The sequence below is a fragment of the Hemicordylus capensis genome, chromosome 2 (assembly GCF_027244095.1).
Source record: "Hemicordylus capensis ecotype Gifberg chromosome 2, rHemCap1.1.pri, whole genome shotgun sequence".
Taxonomy (NCBI): domain Eukaryota; kingdom Metazoa; phylum Chordata; class Lepidosauria; order Squamata; family Cordylidae; genus Hemicordylus; species Hemicordylus capensis.
The window spans coordinates 172,105,160-172,124,496 of NC_069658.1; the positions used below are offsets into that span (position 1 = coordinate 172,105,160).

At 45.1% G+C, this 19,337-nt stretch overlaps 1 protein-coding gene across 4 annotated transcripts in view; it reads right to left on the reverse strand.

Moving 5' to 3' along the window:
• The window catches only part of LOC128345584 (alpha-2-macroglobulin-like protein 1), a 94,253-nt gene that overhangs the window by 53,244 nt on the left and 21,672 nt on the right, over window positions 1-19,337 (reverse strand). For all 4 annotated transcript variants that reach the window (XR_008316526.1, XM_053297765.1, XM_053297766.1 and 1 more), the window contains 8 exons: window positions 17,692-17,815; window positions 12,850-12,964; window positions 10,874-10,983; window positions 8,685-8,849; window positions 6,242-6,469; window positions 1,986-2,049; window positions 588-733; window positions 263-409 (listed from right to left, as the gene is read on the reverse strand). Coding sequence is in view for 3 of the 4 variants with exons in the window: in XM_053297765.1 (XP_053153740.1) it covers window positions 263-409; window positions 588-733; window positions 1,986-2,049; window positions 6,242-6,469; window positions 8,685-8,849; window positions 10,874-10,983; window positions 12,850-12,964; window positions 17,692-17,815 (1,099 nt within the window). In the remaining variant the exon portion in view is untranslated. The remainder of the gene's footprint in view (window positions 1-262; window positions 410-587; window positions 734-1,985; window positions 2,050-6,241; window positions 6,470-8,684; window positions 8,850-10,873; window positions 10,984-12,849; window positions 12,965-17,691; window positions 17,816-19,337) is intronic.

Below are 19,337 nucleotides of genomic sequence, written 5' to 3' on the forward strand. Positions count from 1 at the left end.
AAAACCCTAGCCCTATTCACATGTTATGTTCAATGCACATACAGCAATACACTTCATACATGCACCCTGCATTTGATGGAGCCTATACCCAGGCTTACTTTCAGAATGAACACACAAAAACATGTGCATGCGTACAGATACCAGAGTGCATGTACTGTACAATGTCATGTCTGACTAGGCCACATATTTGCAACAAGCAGAATGTAGGGAAGGAACTATGAAGGAACTATTGGCTCTGGCTGGGAAGGATGAGCTTCCTCACTCTTTCTGGTGTCAGATGTGCACGAGATTTCAGGGTGACACTCTTGTCCACAGCATGGAGAGAGCACAGTGCGCCACGGGCAGCTTCTACTTGCAGATTGACCTTTGATCCGGGAAGCTCCTCTTCCTTAGAGAAGTCCAGTGTCACCTGTGAATGGGATTTTCAAATGAGACATCAGCTTTGACAATGGATAATTTTCATAACATCAGATTTAAGCGGAAATGTGAGATGGAGAAAGAGCAACAGCAGGAGGAGGAAGCTGCTGAACCCAATGAAAAGGACCCACAGATCTGCAGAGCACTCTGCCCCACTTGCTGTCTCATACCTTATGCTTGAAGCACTTGTCTACTGTGAACACCTCCATGTCAGCTGCCACCTCTCCATCAGCAAACACAGCATACAGCAGAAGCCTGGCAATGGGTGCCAGGTCAGCACTCACGGACAGAGTGAGAGAGAAGGTGCCTTTCAGGGCTGGGCCGGCAAAAAGGAAAGATGGTAAGGAGGGAGAAAGAGGACTTCAGTACACACCATGAAAAACAACCCTGCGGTTTAATTCTGTTCACTCTTAGGAAGCTGTGGTCAGGCTTATATGCTAAAAATTCTGTGCCCTGGAGATTTTGTGTAGGTTTAAATCTCCTAAATAATTTGCAGTTGACCAAATGAGGCAGAACACCAGGATTCATTCAAATAGTCAACGTATGAATTAATATTTTAATTGGTTTTCATGCTGTTGACTTTCAATATGTTTTCCATTATGGTATGTTGTTTTTTGTTTTATAATTATTTTAGTATTTTTGTGATAATACTGGACTCTACTTTTATGGTTAGCTGCCTTTTGGGTCTGGCCCTGTCCAAAATATAAAGAAAGCCTAGAGTGCAGGGAGTCAGGGAGCCGTTTTATGTAAACTGCTTTGGGAAATTTTATTGAAAAGCGGTATATAAATATTCATTGTATTTGTAGTCAAGTAAATAACACCAGACTAGACAGTGTGGATAGATAGTGTGGATTCCACTGCATAGTAGAAAGCAAGCCCACCAAACTCATAAGAACATAAGAACAGCACTGCTGGATCAGACCCAAGGCCCATCCAGTCCAGCATCCTGTTTCACACAGTGGCCCACCAGATGCCGCTGGAAGCCACAGGCAGGAGTTGAGGGCATGCCCTCTCTCCTGCTGTTACTCCCCTGCAACTGGTACTCAGAGGCATCCTGCCTTTGAGGCTGGAGGTGGCCTGTAGCCCGACTAGTAGCCAATGATAGACCTCTCCTCCATGAAGTTATCCAAACCCCTCTTAAAGCCATCCAGGTTGTTAAATGTCACCACATCTCGTGGCAGAGAATTCCACAAGTGGATTATGTGTTGTGTGAAAAAGTACTTCCATTTGTTGGTCCTAGATTTCCTAGCAATCAATTTCATGGGATGACCACTGGTTCTAGTGTTATGGGAGAGGGAGAAGAATTTCTCTCTATCCACTTTCTTCACACTATGCATGATTTTATAGACCTCTATTGTGTCTCCCTGCAGTAATCTTTTTTCTAAACAAAAAAGCCCCAAGTGTTGTAGCTTTGCCTCATAAGAAAGGTGCTCCAGGCCCCTGATCATCTTGGTTGCCCTCTTCTGCACCTTTTCCAGTTCTACAATGTCCTTTTTTAGATGTTGGTTTAGATGGCAATTAGCCTTTTGTGGTGCTTCCTGCTGAGTTTATCTGATTCTCCTACTTACTCTCATCCTGGCCAACCGGCACCTGCTTCTGTCCACTGGAGACAATCCTCCCTCGTGATACAACCTGTGAAGAGACTATATGTTGGGCCTGGGATGAGAGGAAGTGCCCCCTCATTGATACCACAGAAAATACATAAGAGAAGAAAAGGAAATCCCAGAAGGAAGAGAATGATGGATTTTGCTACATAAGGCCCATGGCTTAGTAGAGAAAGGAGTAGCTTTGAATTTGAAATGGTTATGCTAGGGACAAGATGTGGTCACCTTACAAAAACAAAACTTTCTATCTGAAAATCCATTGCAAGTTCTTTGCCTAGGGCAAAACTGTACAGTGGTCCCTCTACTTACGAAATTAATCCGTTCCGAATGCACATTTGTAAGTCGAAAAGTTCGTAAGTCGAAAAGCGGTTTCCCATAGGAATGCATTGGGAACAGATTAATTAGAAAAAAGACCCAGACCCCCAGTAAGGCTTGCAAACTGCACAGGAACATTTCTTTTCAAGAATAAACAGGCAGTAAACAGGCAGGCAAGTCAAGGAAACCGCATGTAAAATTCGTAAGTCGAGGAAACCCCATCTAAAAATTTGTAAGTCGAAAAAACCGCATCTAAAACCGGATCTAAAACTGCCGTTTGTAACTCGAAAAATACTTATGTCGAGTAGTTTGTAAGTCGAGGGACCACTGTAGTTGTTTATAGACATGTTACCCTGAAGCAATGTCTTTCAAGGAGTGCAAGGGTGACACAACATGAGAAGAAACTGCCAGAAACAGCCTCTTCTCCTTAACCCACATTCAAAAACCATCTGTCCTTCTGCAGTGAGCACCACTTGGGACCCAAGACCAAAGCCAGACTCCAGTACTAGGAGCCACAATTTGCAGTGCACCAGAGGCAGCAGGAAGGATGGACAATATGAGCAAGGGAGGCTGCAATGCAGCAGGAGCAGCTTAGATGCTGCACAAGGTTGGGGGCTGCTAGCAAGCTTCCCTGTTCATGTGGAGCCCTTGAATAGCTTTGCAAGGATGCTGTGCAAGGAGGGAGGATTGCTAGCAACAGCCCATCACATGGTGCCTTTGCCAAGGCTTTGCGAGAATCAGGTGGGAAGGTCCCAATTTTACCATTGCAAAGTTCTGCAAGAGTTCTGTGTGAGGAGAGAAGGTTGCCAGTAGCCTCATGCAGCACCCTTGCAAAGACTTCCATAGGCCTGGGCAGGAGCTTCCGATTCAACCCTTGCAAACCCTTAGAGGCAAAGTTATGGCAGCCAACACAGTGCTGCCCCCTCTTCTTTGCCACATCCTGTGCTTTGCTTGTTCAGATAGCAGAGAATGGAGAACTAGGAGCAGCAGGAAGTGTGTTTAATCCCTTCTTGATGTTCTTGAATCTGGGGCAGGTTCATGGAGGCGACCAATCTGACACCTCCACCAATCCACCACTTGAGGCTACCACCTCACCTTGGCTCATTAGCAGGGCACCCTTGTCTTGACTCTACTAGCAAAGAACTCTGCTCCAGTTGTCAGTTGCCCAGGGACTGAAACGGAAAAGGAAAGCTGCTGCCTCTTATTTCTGTATGAATCCAAATGCTGCCGCTTTAATCCAACCAACATGGAATCTCACAATGAATCACCAGAGCTGCTCCCAGATGGCAATTTTACTTTGCTTCAACACCTGGGAAGGGCAGGTGTACATTCAGACACTGGGCGGATTTAACTGAAGTGCGTGTGAAATATTGAGGAGCACCCCGTACACGATACAGGTTTTTCCCTGCACATTGGAGCTTAGCTTGCATTATCTCCATGCTTAAAAGATCAACTTTTTACAGTGGCTTTTGGGGATACTTTGATACAGTGGTCCCTCGACTTACGTAATTAATCCATTCCGAACGCACGTTCGGAGGTCGAAATTTTCGTAAGTTGAAGAGCGCACCACGGAAGTCTGGAAACATTCTTAAGTCGAGGAAACCGCATCTAAAAATTCGTAGGTCGAGTAAGCTGAATCTAAACCGGCAACTACTTCCGGTCTTTTTTGTCACTCGTAACTCGAAAACATCGGATGTCGAGTAGTTCGTAGGTCAAGGGACCACTGTATATCCAATACACACTCATGTTTCTTCTGAGATGTATGAAGGAGTCATGTTGATGGAGCACTTTTTCTTAAAGCCTCACTTTTTTCTTTTCTTTTCTTTCCAACATTTGCTTGATCTTGCGGAACATCATTCTACACGGTGCATTTTGTTTTCCTCTTTAATAAAATTTATCTCTTTTTTTTCCTTTTGAAAAGCCTCCTGACTCTGTTTGACTCCCAGTAGCAATTTAAAGTGTGCCGTCAAGTCGATTTCGACTCCTGGTGACCACAGAACCCTGTGGTTTTCTTTGGTAGAATACAGGAGGGGTTTACTATTGCCTCCTCCTGTGCAGTTTGAGATGATGCCTTTCAGCATCTTCCTATATCTCTGCTGCCCAATATAGTATCAGCAGGGATTTGAACCGGCAACCTTCTGCTTGTTAGTCAAGCATTTCCCTGCTGCGCCATTAGGTGACATAGTAGTACTTTATGGTGAACATAAGAACGTAAGTAGGCTTTTCTTAAAGCCTCCCTTTTTTTCTATGTATTTTAAAAACATTTGCTTGGTGATCTTGTGAAATGTATGCACCCACATGGGGAGGCTGAATAAAATGTTCCACAATATCACCAAGCAAATCTTGTTTTTAAAAGCAAAAAGTGAGGCTTTAAGAAAAGTCTGGTTATGTTCTTATGTTCACCATAAAGTACCACTGGGAGTGGTACACCCTAAATGGACTTGGACGGTGCACAGTATGAACGGTGCACTGAAAGGAACCCTCTTAAAGCAGCCCTATGTGAACAGCCTCCAGGTTTCTTGGACTTATCTTTATTGTGCTTCTCCCACTTATTGTCTAAGTTTTTAGGACACTCTGATGATTTTTATTTGAAGTTTTTACTACTTAACCCAGATGAAAAAATTATTAATATAGTGGCCAGGTTTTGTTTTATAATCTGCAAAACTCGATCTGATCTTTAGCAATACATTTCATAAGTAGTTTATACATTTCTCTCTTCTCTCTTTTTATTTTATTTACATGATGCAATGTTTGTATTTCTTTGTATATTGGTCAATGACCGCAATAAAGTTCTGTTCTGTTTATTGTGCTTACAGGTGAAACTCGGAAAATTAGAATATCGTGCAAAAGTCCATTAATTTCAGTAATGCAAATTAAAAGGTGAAACTGATATATGAGACAGGCGCATTACATGCAAAGCGAGATAAGTCAAGCCTTAATTTGTTATAATTGTGATGATCATGGCCTACAGCTCATGAAAACCCCAAATCCACAATCTCAGAAAATTAGAATATTACATGGAACCAAGAAGGCAAGGATTGAAGAATAGAACAATATCGGACCTCTGAAAAGTATAAGCATGCATATGTATTCAGTACTTGGTTTGGGCCCCTTTTGCAGCAATTACTGCCTTAATGCGGCGTGGCATGGATGCTATCAGCCTGTGGCACTGATGAGGTATTATGGAAGACCAGGATGCTTCATTAGCGGCCTTCAGCAATTCTGCATTGTTTGGTCTCATGTCTCTCATCCTTCTCTTGGCAATGCCCCATAGATTCTCTATGGGGTCAGGTCAGGCGAGTTTGCTGGCCAATCAAGCACAGTACACTGTATACTTTTCAGAGGTCCGATATTGTTCTATTCTTCAATCCTTGTCTTCTTGGTTCCATGTAATATTCTAATTTTCTGAGATTGTGGATTTGGGGTTTTCATGAGCTGTACGCCATGATCATCACAATTATAACAAATTAAGGCTTGACTTATCTCGCTTTGCATGTAATGCGTCTGTCTCATATATCAGTTTCACCTTTTAATTTGCATTACTGAAATTAATGGACTTTTGCACGATATTCTAATTTTCCGAGTTTCACCTGTATATGCAGCTAATATATTACCTCATAACTCGCTCTACTTTACCCCATTTAATTTCGTAGTTAAACCCGCCATCTGGGAAAGGCCCAGGATCAAAACCAGAAATTTCAGTCCTTCATAAAAATTGGTTTTCATTTCTACTTTGTTCCTTAGTTTATCTAATTTTGAACTGTTTGTACTCTGCTAGTGAATGGTTTTCCTCTTTTCTTTATTTGAATATTTTACTTCCCTTTTACTCAGTTTTCCTTTAACATTTTACATTATTCTTTTTTTACACACCCTGCTCCACTCTCTATGAGCCATTAGATGCTCACCAAGTAATAGAAATCCACATGGTCAGCTGCAGGGTCCAGTTCTTTCCGGTCAAGGATGTAATCCACCAGTACTTCCTGGTCCTTTTCACAGGGCAGCTCATCTTCCACATGATGGATCTCAAGGAAGCTATTGCTCTCTGAGTAGAAGGGCTTCAGCCACTTGAAAGCTTTATTAGTGTTCCAAGCTTCAGTATTGTTCTGGGTCTCATCCACAATGGAATGTCTAGCCTACAAAGTCAAAAGACCCATTAGAGGCCAGAATGTATTGTGTACTGCCCCGCAACTAGCAAACCTCAAGATGTGAGAAAACTGTGGGAACAGTTTAAGTTTTGCAACAGAAGCCTGTGTGAATGGCTATGACTGGGCCTGTATGGGGGCCTCAATGGACTAGAAAATGGAAACAGGCCCAGAAGGACTGGAAAGTGGGGACAAACTGCCTGTGTGTTGTGCTTGCTTTGTTTTGTTGCCACCAATCCAAATTCATGCACTGGACTTTTCCAGTGAGTTGTTAACAATAAATAGTTGAGTTAGAAGAAGTGCTGCCCACTGCTGTTGTTGGTGCCACAAATCCCTCCTATCTCTGTAGGGCTGCACATTGTATGCACATGGTTTTCATTGTTTTCCACTTTTCCAAAAGTGGTCAGCCAGATTACTCTGGCTGCTCATTACAATGTGGAAAAATGCCTAGTGGCCCTGAGGTTGAGCAATATGTAAGGGACCTATTGGATAAAGTCACAAAGGAAGATAGTATGCTAAAGGATAGTAAGGCTATTCACATGACCAGAAGGCAGGGAGGACGGACAGGTCCGGTGGCTGGGGGTAAGGTGGCACTGTACTTACCTTCCCCCCAGACGATCTCTTTGCCCACCTGGCTGCGCAGCTCGGCCTCGCACACGAGCGGCGCTCCCAGGAGCTGTGCAGATTGCCAGATACCAAGACAATGTGGGAATCCCACAATTCACTGGGAATCGCACAATACACTACACACTGAGCACTGTGCATTGGGGGATTTGCCTGTCTGTTTCTGGGAAACACACGATCCCGGACACATTTGTGCCCTTAACCTTGGCTAAAAGCCAGGACAAAAAGCAGGGTTGTGCTGGGCGGGAACACTGGGATTAGGAGCAATCTTGGCACTCCACATGAGCATAGGAACATAGGAAGCTGCCATATATTGAGTCAGACCATTGATCTATCTAGCTCAGTATTGTCTTCTCAGACTGGCAGCAGCTTCTCTAAGGTTGCAGGCAGGAATCTCTATCAGCCCTATCTTGGAGAAGCCTAACCCAGGCTGGGCTGTCCTGCCTGGGTTAGGCTTCTCGTGAGAACAGCCTTATAATGTTGAGATGGTTAAAAAATAAATGACAGTTTCCTAGAAATGTTTGAAATTTGAAAGACTAATTCCCTCTGCCTGTCAACAATAACACCATCAAGCATTAAAGTGAAATATATAATCTCTCTCTCCCCTTTCCCTCTTCTTCCTCTCTTTCAATAATTTTCTTTAACTGTGTGTGCTGGGAGTGGGGGTGCATATTGGAATTGGGAAAGAATGGAAACAGAAATGGCAGTTGTGACCATTAAGTACCATTGGGGTATGTGTGGAATGGCTGATACAATGCACAGCCCTACAGAGATGGGTGGGGGGAGGCTTGTGGTGCCACAGCTGTGGACCCAGAAACAGGAGTGCTGCAGTAGAGAATCACAGTTGCTCTATAAGCATCCCCACAGTTCCCCCCATTTGTGACAATGGGAAGAAACACTTGCAGAGCAGCCATGATTCTCTACATCAGGGCTTCTCAACTGGTGGCATTCCAGATGTTGCTGAACTACAGCTCCCACAATAAACTGTAGCTGGGGGTGATGGGAGTTGTAGTTCAGCAACATCTGGTGTGCCACCAGTTGAGAAGCCCTGCTCTGCCGCAACATTGCTGCTTCTGAGTCCACAGCAGCGGTGCCACCAGTCCCTCCCATCTCCGCAGGGCTTGCATATCATGTCAGCCCATACTTAAATGTCTGTAATAACAAGCAGGGAGTTACGGTGATGCCTCTCCCTCCTGTGAGCCAAGAAGTTCCCAGTTCAAATTTTGCCTCAGCCATGGGAATCATTAGGTAGCCTTGGCAAGCCACTGTTCTCTCAAACAGCCATAGATAACATAAGGCTAGGAGTACCATATAGATTTATTGTAAAGATGACTATGATGATGTACTTTGATAACTATGATGAAGTGCTTTGAACATTCTATAAATGCTAAGTAAATGGTACTCTTATACATGTAATGAAATGTATTTTCAAATTGTAGGCTCAATCTTAAGATTTGCTGTGACATTTGCTTACTGGCCCTGTTGACCTTGCATCCATGCATTGGCAAAATTATGCAGTCATGTGCTCTACATCACTGTCCTGCAAATTTGCTTGTAAACAATACCAAAATATTTCACCCACCTGTAAAGAAACCATGGTTTTGTTCCAGTTTGTTGTGTCTAAAGTAAACTCAACTTCTCCATTCTCATCAGTGACATACGAAAAGTGTGTCTCCTTGTCATCAACATCAACTGTGAGATAGACAGTCCAGTTCTTCATAGGTAATTGGTTGAATGAAGCTTTTATCTGTGGGAATAAAAGGGGAGTAACCAACCTCTTAACTTCTAATATTCTGAAAAGAATTGTTCTTTTGTGCAATAGCAAAAGATCTTGTGGCACCTAAAGACTAACACATGTCTCATAGCATCATATTTTGTGGGCTGCAGTGTACAGTCCACAAAAGCTCATGCTAAAATAAATATGGTAGTTTTTAAGGTGCCACAAGACATTTTGCTGCCAAAGACTAATCAGTCGTTATGTGAATATACGATTCATGTGTATAAGAGCTGTTAGACAGCCATCTGCCAGGGATGCTGTAGAAGCAGAAGGGCTGCCAGGTCCTAGGAGTAGAAGGGCTGAACTAGGAGACTTCCAGGTCTCTTCTAGGTGGGGCTTCTGACGCAGGGACATTACATAGGAACATAGGAAACTGGCATATACCATCTAGCTCAGTATTGTCTACATCAGGCTTCCCCAACCTGCGGCCCTCTGGATGTTGCTGAACTACAACTCCCAGCATACCCTGCCACAATAAATTGTGGCTAGGGATGCTGGTAGTTGTAGTTCAGCAACATCTGGAGGGCCGCAGGTTGAGGAAGCCTGGTCTACATAGACCGGCAACAGCTTCTCCAAGGTTGCAGGCAGGAGTCTCTCTCAGCCCTCTCTTGGAGATGTCAGGGATGGAACTTGGAATCTTCTGCATGCAAGCATGAAGATGTTCTACCCAGAGCAGCCCCATCCCCTAAGAGGAATATCTTACAGCGCTCACATGTGGTCTCCCGTTCAAATGTAAACCCAGGTGGATCCTGCTTAGCAAAGGGGACAATTCATGCCTGCTATCACAAGACCAGAGTTTTGCCAGTACTCAAGCTTACAAGGGCCCGTATGAATGTGCTGCCCTCGGCCCTTTTGGAAAAAAGATTTGATAAGAGATTGCCAGACTCTGGCTTATGCCCTTGTGGTGCAGGCCTCCCTGAAACAGTTTCACATGTGTTGTTATATTGCTTTCTTTACTGTGATGCCAGGAACAAACTTATATCCCCTTTGCTAGAGCAATTTCCAGGAAGAGCTGACCCCTTTTACTTGAACCCTTTTCCTTTGGCCTTGAGGACCAAAATAATGAGGTCACTAAAGTGGTGGCGAAATTCTTCTATGTTGCTATTAGATTAAGATCTTGTTTAAGGTCAAATTTATAGGTGCCTACTGTTTTATTCTAGTTCTGTTTACTATGTATAATATTTTGTTTTAATGCTTTTTATGTCCTTTGTATGGCCTATGGCTGTAATAAAAAAAATTGATTGACAGTACTCAAGCTGCAATATTTTGTCCTGGTTATGTCTGTGAATGGCTTGTAGTATGTGGCAGTGTGAGAGTTACTGACACCTACTGAACAAGTGACTGGGATTTTGTGAATTTGCAAACAGTTTTATTTCATTCATTCATTCATTCATTCATTCATTATCAAGCATCCTCTGCTGCACAGGAAGGTGGATGGGGACAATTGCAGAAGAGTTGCTAGAGCAACTGCCCATTCTGAGCAGAGTGGCACTCTGTTCCAATTTTTAAGCAACCCCAGGGCACAGTGTTTTGAAGTCCTAATCAACTACCAATAATAGGAACAAAGGCATAAAGCTGCACTTCACCGACTATAAATTATCTGACGGATGGACTCTTCTGAGAGTAAACTCTTTCCCATTCCTCTTCTATATACTCAAGAGAGGAAGAAAGAACACCTGATTCATACTTTTCTAAGTGTGCAAAGGCTACACATTATAAAGACTAGTTGACATCCAGCCTAACAAAATGCTGGTGCAATTAACATGTGACAATGGAGGGAAATTTTTCTTTTATCTTCCAGTCCCTCTGAAACCTTCTGCAAAGTCCTAAAAATATGTCCCTGCGTGTTGCTTGACCCTCAGAAACATATTTTCGAGTGTCACAGCTCGAGAAGGAAGGGGAGATTAATGAACAATGTCCACAACACTATCACTACACCAAAGCTTTACTAGTCGTGCGGGGGGGGGGGGGCGGGGGTCAGGGTAGGATGTTACCTTTCCAGTGTATGGGAGTCCATGCTTATAGAATTTATTGAGTTCAGGAAATGTCAATTCCACATCTGAGGAAATTATCATGATCTGATCTGATTCCTCAATCCTGACTCCTGTACAGAAAGATGACATGCTCGCTCAGCAGAGTAGTATAAAGAATGCTACAAAAAGTGCAAGGTGCTTCAGCAGGAGAAACTGCATCACAAGCCTTCAGACCATCATTTGGGCTCTTGAAGTCACATTCTTCCTATGTGACTTCTAGAAAATGATCTGAAGACATACGATGCAGTTTTATTGAAGCTAAGAGGCTTGATTACTGGACAGGAGACTGCTTGAGAATCACACCTAATGATGCAAAAAAAGGAGCAGAGGGGAAATAGCCAACCAAAATGAGGAATAACTTGGAAAACTGTAAATTCATATAATATTGTAGAATACTGTGGCACTCAATTTTCAGTTGCCTTTGAAGAACAGCATATGTTCAAAACTTTTGAATGTGTAAATAAGCATTGTTTAGTACCTTGAGTTTCCCCCTCCTTTTTGTTGTAATTATACATAAGCCTCTTGGCAATCGTTCTCATAGAATAGAGGTCAAAAGTTTATAAAAGTTTCTTTTCAATATAAACATTATCCCCTGCCTTTTTTTACTTTGTCATTTCATGTGATGCATGTCTTTTCCAAATACCAGCCAGGATGCAAAGATACCATAGGATAGGCCTGTACAATCTAATACCTGAGGGCCGGATTCGGCCCCCAGGACTGTTTTGCTGGCCCCCTCAGGTAGGAATATCCTGCAGCAACAGCAGGAGCCATGAAGAGCTCTTGGCTTGTCCCACTGATGAGCAGCAGCAGCTCAGTGCAGTTGGCACTGACCCATCGAGCAATCCAGAAGGATAACTTCTTCCCAATACCCTAGCATACAAGCGACTTGGAGCATGAACAGCCTCCCTGCAGGATGTGGGACCCAGGACCACAGTTCTCCCTCTCCCTCAATTAAACCTTTTCATGTTTTCCAAAATAATCCAGTATTCTCTTCTAGTATTTGAAGCCATTAATCACCAATGCTTCCACCAAAAATAGGCATCAAGGAGGACAGGGGCACTAAAGAATTTATCACTGAACAGAACATGGGGTGGATATCACTTACAACAGGACTACTCAACTGTGGCCCTCATGTAAATGTTGGCCTACAACTCCCATAATTCCTCACTAATGGCCACTGTGACTGGGAATTATGGGAGTTTGCAGTCCAAGCGGCACAGCGGGGAAATGCTTGACTAACAAGCAGAAGGTTGCCTGTTCAAATCCCCACTGGTACTATATCGGGCAGCAGCAATATAGGAAGATGCTGAAAGGCATCATCTCATACTGCGCAGGAGGAGGCAATGGTAAACCCCTCCTATATTCTACCAAAGACAACCACAGGGCTCTGTGGGCACCAGGAGTCAAAATCGACTCGACAACACACTTTACTTTTATCTTTAGTTCAAGAACAGCTGGAGTGTTGAAAGTGAGTCACCCTGATTTCATACCTGCCAGCATGTCCCTATTTTCCCATTGACCTAAACTGGAAAATAGGGACATATTAGCAGGTATGTTATTTATAAGAAAGAATACAACATGGCGTGAGTTATTCAGATTAGCAGTGCCTTTCCCCTAATATGGACTGTACCGCCAGCACACAGCTCAGGATGCCTCATCTTTGTTGAGAGGACTTCAGAGAATCTCTATGGACCAAGTAATGGTGCTTTGTGATAGGCACCATGAATCTTACAGCTATGCTTGGAATGAATCCAAGCCCTGAAAATAACCCCGTGTAGAAGCATTCCTCAATTGTCTCAGGTTTAAAAACATCTGATGCTGGAAAAGTAGACAGGATGAAGCGATTGAACAAAATAATCAGGGTGTAATTAAGGTTATCAAAGCCCCCAAAGAAGTTTAAAACTGCATTTTCCCATTTCTGTGTATTTGCCTTGTACCTGTTCCTTTCTCCTCTACTTCTGCTGAAAGCTGAATATAATTGTAATATTCTTTTCTATCCAGATAAACATCAGTCCCATTAAAAATAAATGTGACACAACCATTCTTGCTGATCTAGGGGTCAGAAGAGAAAAAAATGTTAGCAAAGTCATCCTCTGTACATGTGGCTTATTAGATTCTTCTGGTTTACACCAGTTACCACTGAGGGCAGCTTAACAGATTATCTGAACGGGGAAGAAGGAAGTTCAAGTGAATAGCACATCATAGGTTTTTGTAGCTGCTGTAATTTGCATGGAAGAGACAGACAATAATAGACAACATCCTGACTAATGATGCATCGGTGCAGCATAACTGCATGAGCTCACTGAAGAAGCAGAAATTTTCATCACTCTCCCCTTCCCTCTGTGGCCCCCCAAAATATGTCCCTGAGGGTAATGCAGTCCTCAAGGACATGCTTTTGTGGGTCACAGTCATCTTCAGAGGGAATGAGAGCTTGACAAAGAACACCCCTCCTCCAGAGCACACACTACTTGTTAGGGATGTGCACAGTTTGGTGGGCTGCCGAACAGGAGGGTTACCGAACTGGTGGGGGGGGGGGCGGGGCGGGGGTTTACTTTTTAGGTTTGGGGAGGGTGCTCTAAACCCCCCTTCTGCGTTTCCCCCACCAGCGCTGTGCTTAAAATCGGTCCCACAGGGCAGCAGTATACCTTCTTGCCGCCCCATTGCACGTCGGACCAGAAGTAGCAGGTGTGCATGTGCATGTCACAGGGGGTTTAGAGCACCCTCCCCAAATCTTAAAGGTAAACCCCTGCCCCCGCTGTCACCAGTTCAGCTGAACCGCTGGACCTCCGAACTGTACTTGCATATCCCTACTACTTGTTAGCTGCATGAGTGCTTCCTTAGCCTGGATGTTAGCCAATGTTTCCACATCTGGTACTTGTGTGATGAAATACAGAAGATCGTTTTCAAACTTGTTCCAGCTCTTTCTAAAAACAGAAAGGCTCAAATGGGACATTAAGGTAAATCTGTGTGTTTGCCACTGAAAATAGCATTTGTGCATTGAGGAACTCTTCTTGCTGTAAGATCTAGTTGGAGTAATGCATCTCCATAGCTCATTCCTCCTTAACACATGTGTGGGGGAGGAAGTGGTGCCACACCTGCCAGACCCCAACATCTGCACGTTCAGTACTACATCTAAAAGGGAAGAAATGGATAGTGCTGGGTGTGGCTTTCCACCTAAGTGAGAACCCTGTGAGATCACAGTTCCACTCACACGTAAAGATCATTCAGACAGCCTACTGAATGTGTAGACATCCGGGGACAGAGTAGTGGCTGGGGGCAGAGGTGATGGGCACATTTTCATTTCTCCCTTCATGAATTCACAATGGAGGAACCGGTAAAAAAAGGCTCATAGTGTGCATTTCTGCAGTCATTAACGTGAAGGAGTATGAAAGCGCATAATGTGGTTGTTAGGAGGGGCCCACCCATCAGCCTTACCATCTCCGACATTCCCTCAGCAGCCAAGGCCAGAGAGGTCCCCAGAGGGGCAGGTGGCCAGGCAGAGCAGCCTGACAAGCAGCTAGCCAAGGCACTGCAAGGACAACAAGCTGGGCTAGAGGGGCCAGGGGAAGGGTGGAGGCAAGTGAGGGAGGAGGCAGCAGCAGACAGAGGCACAGCTGAGGGGGATAAGGGTGAGAGCAGCCTGATATGGAAGGGCGGAGGTCCAATTAGCGGGGCCGTGGGCTGCATCAGTTTTCAGGAGGGATTTAAGGCAGGCTCGGCCAGTGATGAGAGGTAGTGGGAGGGCAAGTGGTGGAGGCCTCCAGAGAGAGACTGCCACAAAGGAGCCTGGAGAAGGAGGAGGACTCAGCGAACCAAGCCCCCTCCCCTAAAAAAACTCTGAGATCCTGCCTGCGGGAGGTGAGAGGTAGAAGTAAAACAAGAGAACGGCCATGGAGAGACTAGGGTTGTGACAGTGGTAATGTCAAATCACATTACACTGCACTGTAGCATCTAATTTAGCTCCACTTAGACTTCCTTTCTTCTCACATTCAGGGCATAAGAAAAGTTGCCCTCTGTGTGCACAAGAACCAGAGTCTCCACAAACAAAAATGGATTTTGCATCCATTACAGAAAAACACAATCAGGAGTACACACAGTCCCAAGCAAAATAAGAGCCATTGTTGCATAACAAGCTCTGAAGGGCCACAGTCAAATACAGTATATAACAAGGGATACTGAGATATTCATACATAATGGGGCATTTCTTTCATCCTTGTTGGAGCCCTGCACTATCAGGCTTGCAAGCAGTCTGGTGGAAGGACTCACTAGAGCCATGTACATGGTCCAACTCAGGCCAAAGTCAAGATTCAGAGCACCCAATGAAGATCAGAAAGCAGTAGCTCCCTCTGTCTTAGAACTGCTCCAGTAGTGCAAGGAGCACTGGTGCCTGGGCACTGCTGCCAGATTTCCTGATTCAATCCCCCTGGTTAATTAATATCCTCCTGTAACGATCAGGCAGTAACAGCCTTTCCTTTCCTGTAAAGAGTGAACCGGAAGTGAACCCTGTCCTGCCTGACAGGCAGTGACCTCTGGGGATCAGCCACCCAGCACACAGTGGCTGGGACCTAGAAGGCCAGGCAGCAGGAAGTGAAGGGGGTCTTTGTTTTCCATTGGAGCCAGGCAGGAAGAACCAAGAGAAACTGAGTCTCTGCCCTTTCTTTCCAACTAGGGCATTGCAGAAGTCTCGGTAAACTCACAAGGGAGCTTTTCGTATTTTCTTGCATTTATGTTCTATGCAACTGGGTAACCACGATTTTTAAAGTGTGCCACCCCAATATCATCTGAGGGTGCTTTTTGAAGTATTCCTGTAGTTACTGAGTGTTCCTTTTGTTGGAAATTAAAGGACTTTGCGCTGTCTCTTGTCTCAGACAGTGGAGGACAGACTAGTAAGTCAGAGGGCTAGAGGGTCAAGACATTGGTCATCCCTTCTCCACTGCTCTGATACTATCCCTTTGAAATGTAGATTGCTAATCTCAGGGATTAACTTCCTTCTTCTCTCTCTTCCCTTCCTGCCCTTCTACCTTGCAACATGGCAAGCCTCTCTCCCTGCACCATGTGTGCAGAGAAGATGCAGAATCCATCTGCATCCAGCTAGATAGATAGATTAGAGATCCTAACTCTTCACTTTCCTATCTAGAATGGAGTTCCTTAATAAATGCCTTATATATTGATTTGAAACTATGAATTGGCTCCAAGTTACTTTACTCTCAGCATACTCGCATGCCTAACTAAATCCGCTGTGTTGTGCCTCTGTGCACTCTGCTATAATGAAAAAGGGATTCTCTCACCACAGAGAATTTCCAACACCTTTTACCTGTAGCTTAAAGCTGAGGGAGCCTCAGACTGAAGCAGTCTGTAATATTTTGAATAAAGTTTTCTCTTTTTGTTCTTTGCATTTTACCTACCTCTGAGTGGATTTTTAACTCAGGAGAAAGGGGTTTTCATGCAAACATGTCTCAATGTTAATTGTTCAGCAACCTACCAGGTTTTCTCACCATGTGGGAGCTGCACGTGGAGGGGTTTTTGTATTTTTCCATTGGCAAAGAGAAGGAGAGTTTTCCCTGGAATTTTACCCACACCAGGGAGGGATTAAACTCTGTTAAAAAGTGGGCATTAGGGATGTGCACGGACCAGTTTGGAGGCCATTCTACTGGCCTCCAGACCGGTCCGGACATGGGCGGTTCGGGGTTCGGAAACGTTAGGGTGGGGGGTTCCATTAAGGGCGGGGTGGGGCTTTACTTACCCCTCCCACGTTTTCCCAACTCCGGCGCCATAATTATTGTAAAAATCCAGCGGCAGGATTCCTCCTTGCCGCCCGCTTCAATCGAGGATGGCTCCTCTGTGGTAAAAAAATTGGGCAGCAGGATACCTCCCTGCCACCCCGTTGAAGCCTCCTTGAAGCCCCCTGCTGCTGCCGCCCCCTTGAAGCCCCCTGCCGCCCCCTTAAATCTTGCCCCGGCCGCTCGCTCTCTAGAAACGGGTGGCAGGGGGATGTCCTCCCGCCCCCTTCCCTGCCAGGTTGCAAAAGTCTTTAGGAAGCCTAAAGACTTTTGCAGACTGGCAGGGAAGGGGGCGGGAGGACATCCCCCTGCCGCCCGTTTCTAGAGAGCGAGCAGCCGGGGCGAGATTTAAGGGGGCGGCAGGGGGCTTCAAGGGGGTGGCAGCAGGGGGCTTCAAGGAGGCTTCAAGGGGGCGACAGGGAGGTATCCTGGTGCCCAATTTTTTTACCACAGAGGAGCCATCGTCGATTGAAGCGGGCGGCAAGGAGGGATCCTGCCACTGGATTTTTACAATAATTATGGCGCCGGAGTTGGGAAAACGTGGGAGCGGTAAGTAAAGCCCCACCCCGCCCTTAATGGAACCCCCCACCCTAACGTTTCCGAACCCTGAACTGCCCATGTCCGGACCGGTCTGGAGGCCAGTAGAATGGAACCCCCCACCCCAGTGCCGGACCGCAGCTCCGCGGTTCCGTGCACACCCCTAGTGGGCATGGTGGCAGCGATATAACTACCAAGGAATGGTTACGTTTTATAGAAACAGCCTTTGTTGAGCAAGCATGGAGGAAATGAATCAGCATTTTTGTTTCCCCCACGTGGGCTTGCCTCGAGACAAAGGCTGGGCTTAAATCCGCTATTCGCTACACCTTCCCATCCATTTATTTGGCTTCAGTGAGAGGTCTAACGGCAACAGGACAAGGTCTCCAGTGTTTGGACCAAAGGGCAAGGGAAGGTATCTCAACCCATTCTCCAGTTTGTCCAATAACAATCTAATCAGCTCACCTGGCTGCTGTACGTCTTTTCAATGCTAGTCAATGTTTCATTTCCAGTCTCAACATAATCATACGATAACTGCCTGTTCAGTGTGAGGTATACATTTCCTTGAACAGGCTTCCCATAGGTATATCTGTGTCAAAGGTAAAAGAAAGGGGGAGGGTTGAAGAAGCATGCTTTAAGCTTTAGTGGTAGATTTCACATTGTGTCCTGGGTTCCTTAGGCAGGGGTTGCTCAGTGAGAATATCAAGAATGCAGACAATCTTCCCTAGAAGACAGCTTGTCCTCCACTTCTGATTGCATCCTAAAATCCACAGCCACAGTGCTAGGAATGATCCAGAGTGCACTCCATTTATGTGGAGTGACAGTGAGTCCATCCTGAGTGGGTGCCCTGGGTGGCAACCAGTCAGTAAAGGTGGGAGAGGCTGCACTCCCTCCCACAAAAGAAAAATAAAAGAGCTTCTGGCTGGCTAATGAAAACTTATAGTGTCTCTCCAGCCTGCTCAGAAAGAAACTAACAGGGAAGAAAGGAGGCAGCAGATCTGCTGTGAGGTAGGAAACTTCCTGCTTCCTCCTCCCTGCTGTTGCAGCTTCCTTCCTGCTGTGCTATTGGCCAGAATAGCAACTAATCAAGGCTATTCCAGCTTGAAATTGCTTGAGGGCACCTTGGAGCATCACTACCACCACCACCATAAGACAAAAAAGAAGTAGGAACTAATCTGCATACTTTCCTTTCACTATAATCTTAATTGATAATTACCATCCTCACAAGTTGCCCACTTCTGCTTCAAATTTTCACGTGTTTGCCATCTTGAATTGGTGTGGATGACATCATCACAAACTATGCTGTTGAGGTATCCGTATGTGTCCCTACAACTGTTCCAAAATTGGTTCAGATTGGACCAGGCACTGCGAAGTTGATATGGGGGTATACACAGAGAGAGAGAGCTGGATGATCTCATAAGCTTACTTTCCTCAAGGAAAGTAGGCTAAAAAGTGGGGGAAATGCGCATTGTAGATGTGTATTCTTGCAAAGTATGGGAGAGAACACTGCAGCAGCAGAGTAGAGAGGAAGCAGGAAGTTCCCTGCCTCACAACAGATGTGCTGCCTCATTTCTCCTCTGGAAGTTCCCTTCTGGGCGGGCTGGATACGATGTTTTTCAATAGTCAGAAGCTGTTGTCTTTTTCTTTTGTGGGAGGGGTACTGGCTGCTGATAGAAAAGCTCAGTGGCCGTTCCCAAACAGCAGGCTTTACTGAGCAGTATTAAGAGGGGTAAAGTACCGTGAGTTACGGGGCATATCAAATATTTTGAATTTACCCCCAAACTGATGCAAAAATTGGAATTTTTTACCCCGGACATCAATCAGGCTAAGCTAGAATGTGCAAAGAAAAACCCGAACTGTGTATGGAATTGCTTCCTGATAGCTCACACACCTGCCCTTCCCATGGTTAAGCAAAGTAAAATCACCATCTGGGAATGGCCAGTGGCTCAAATCACCCAGTGAATGTTATGCAGGAAGACCCAATATAAATAATGTGCTTACTCACATGTAATGTTTACTGCACCGTTTTTATAGTTTGTGTCCTTGCACTAGCTCCCCAAGGAGTCAGTAGTTACCGAAGGGGGTGACTACTGATGAGGAGGGAAGAAGGA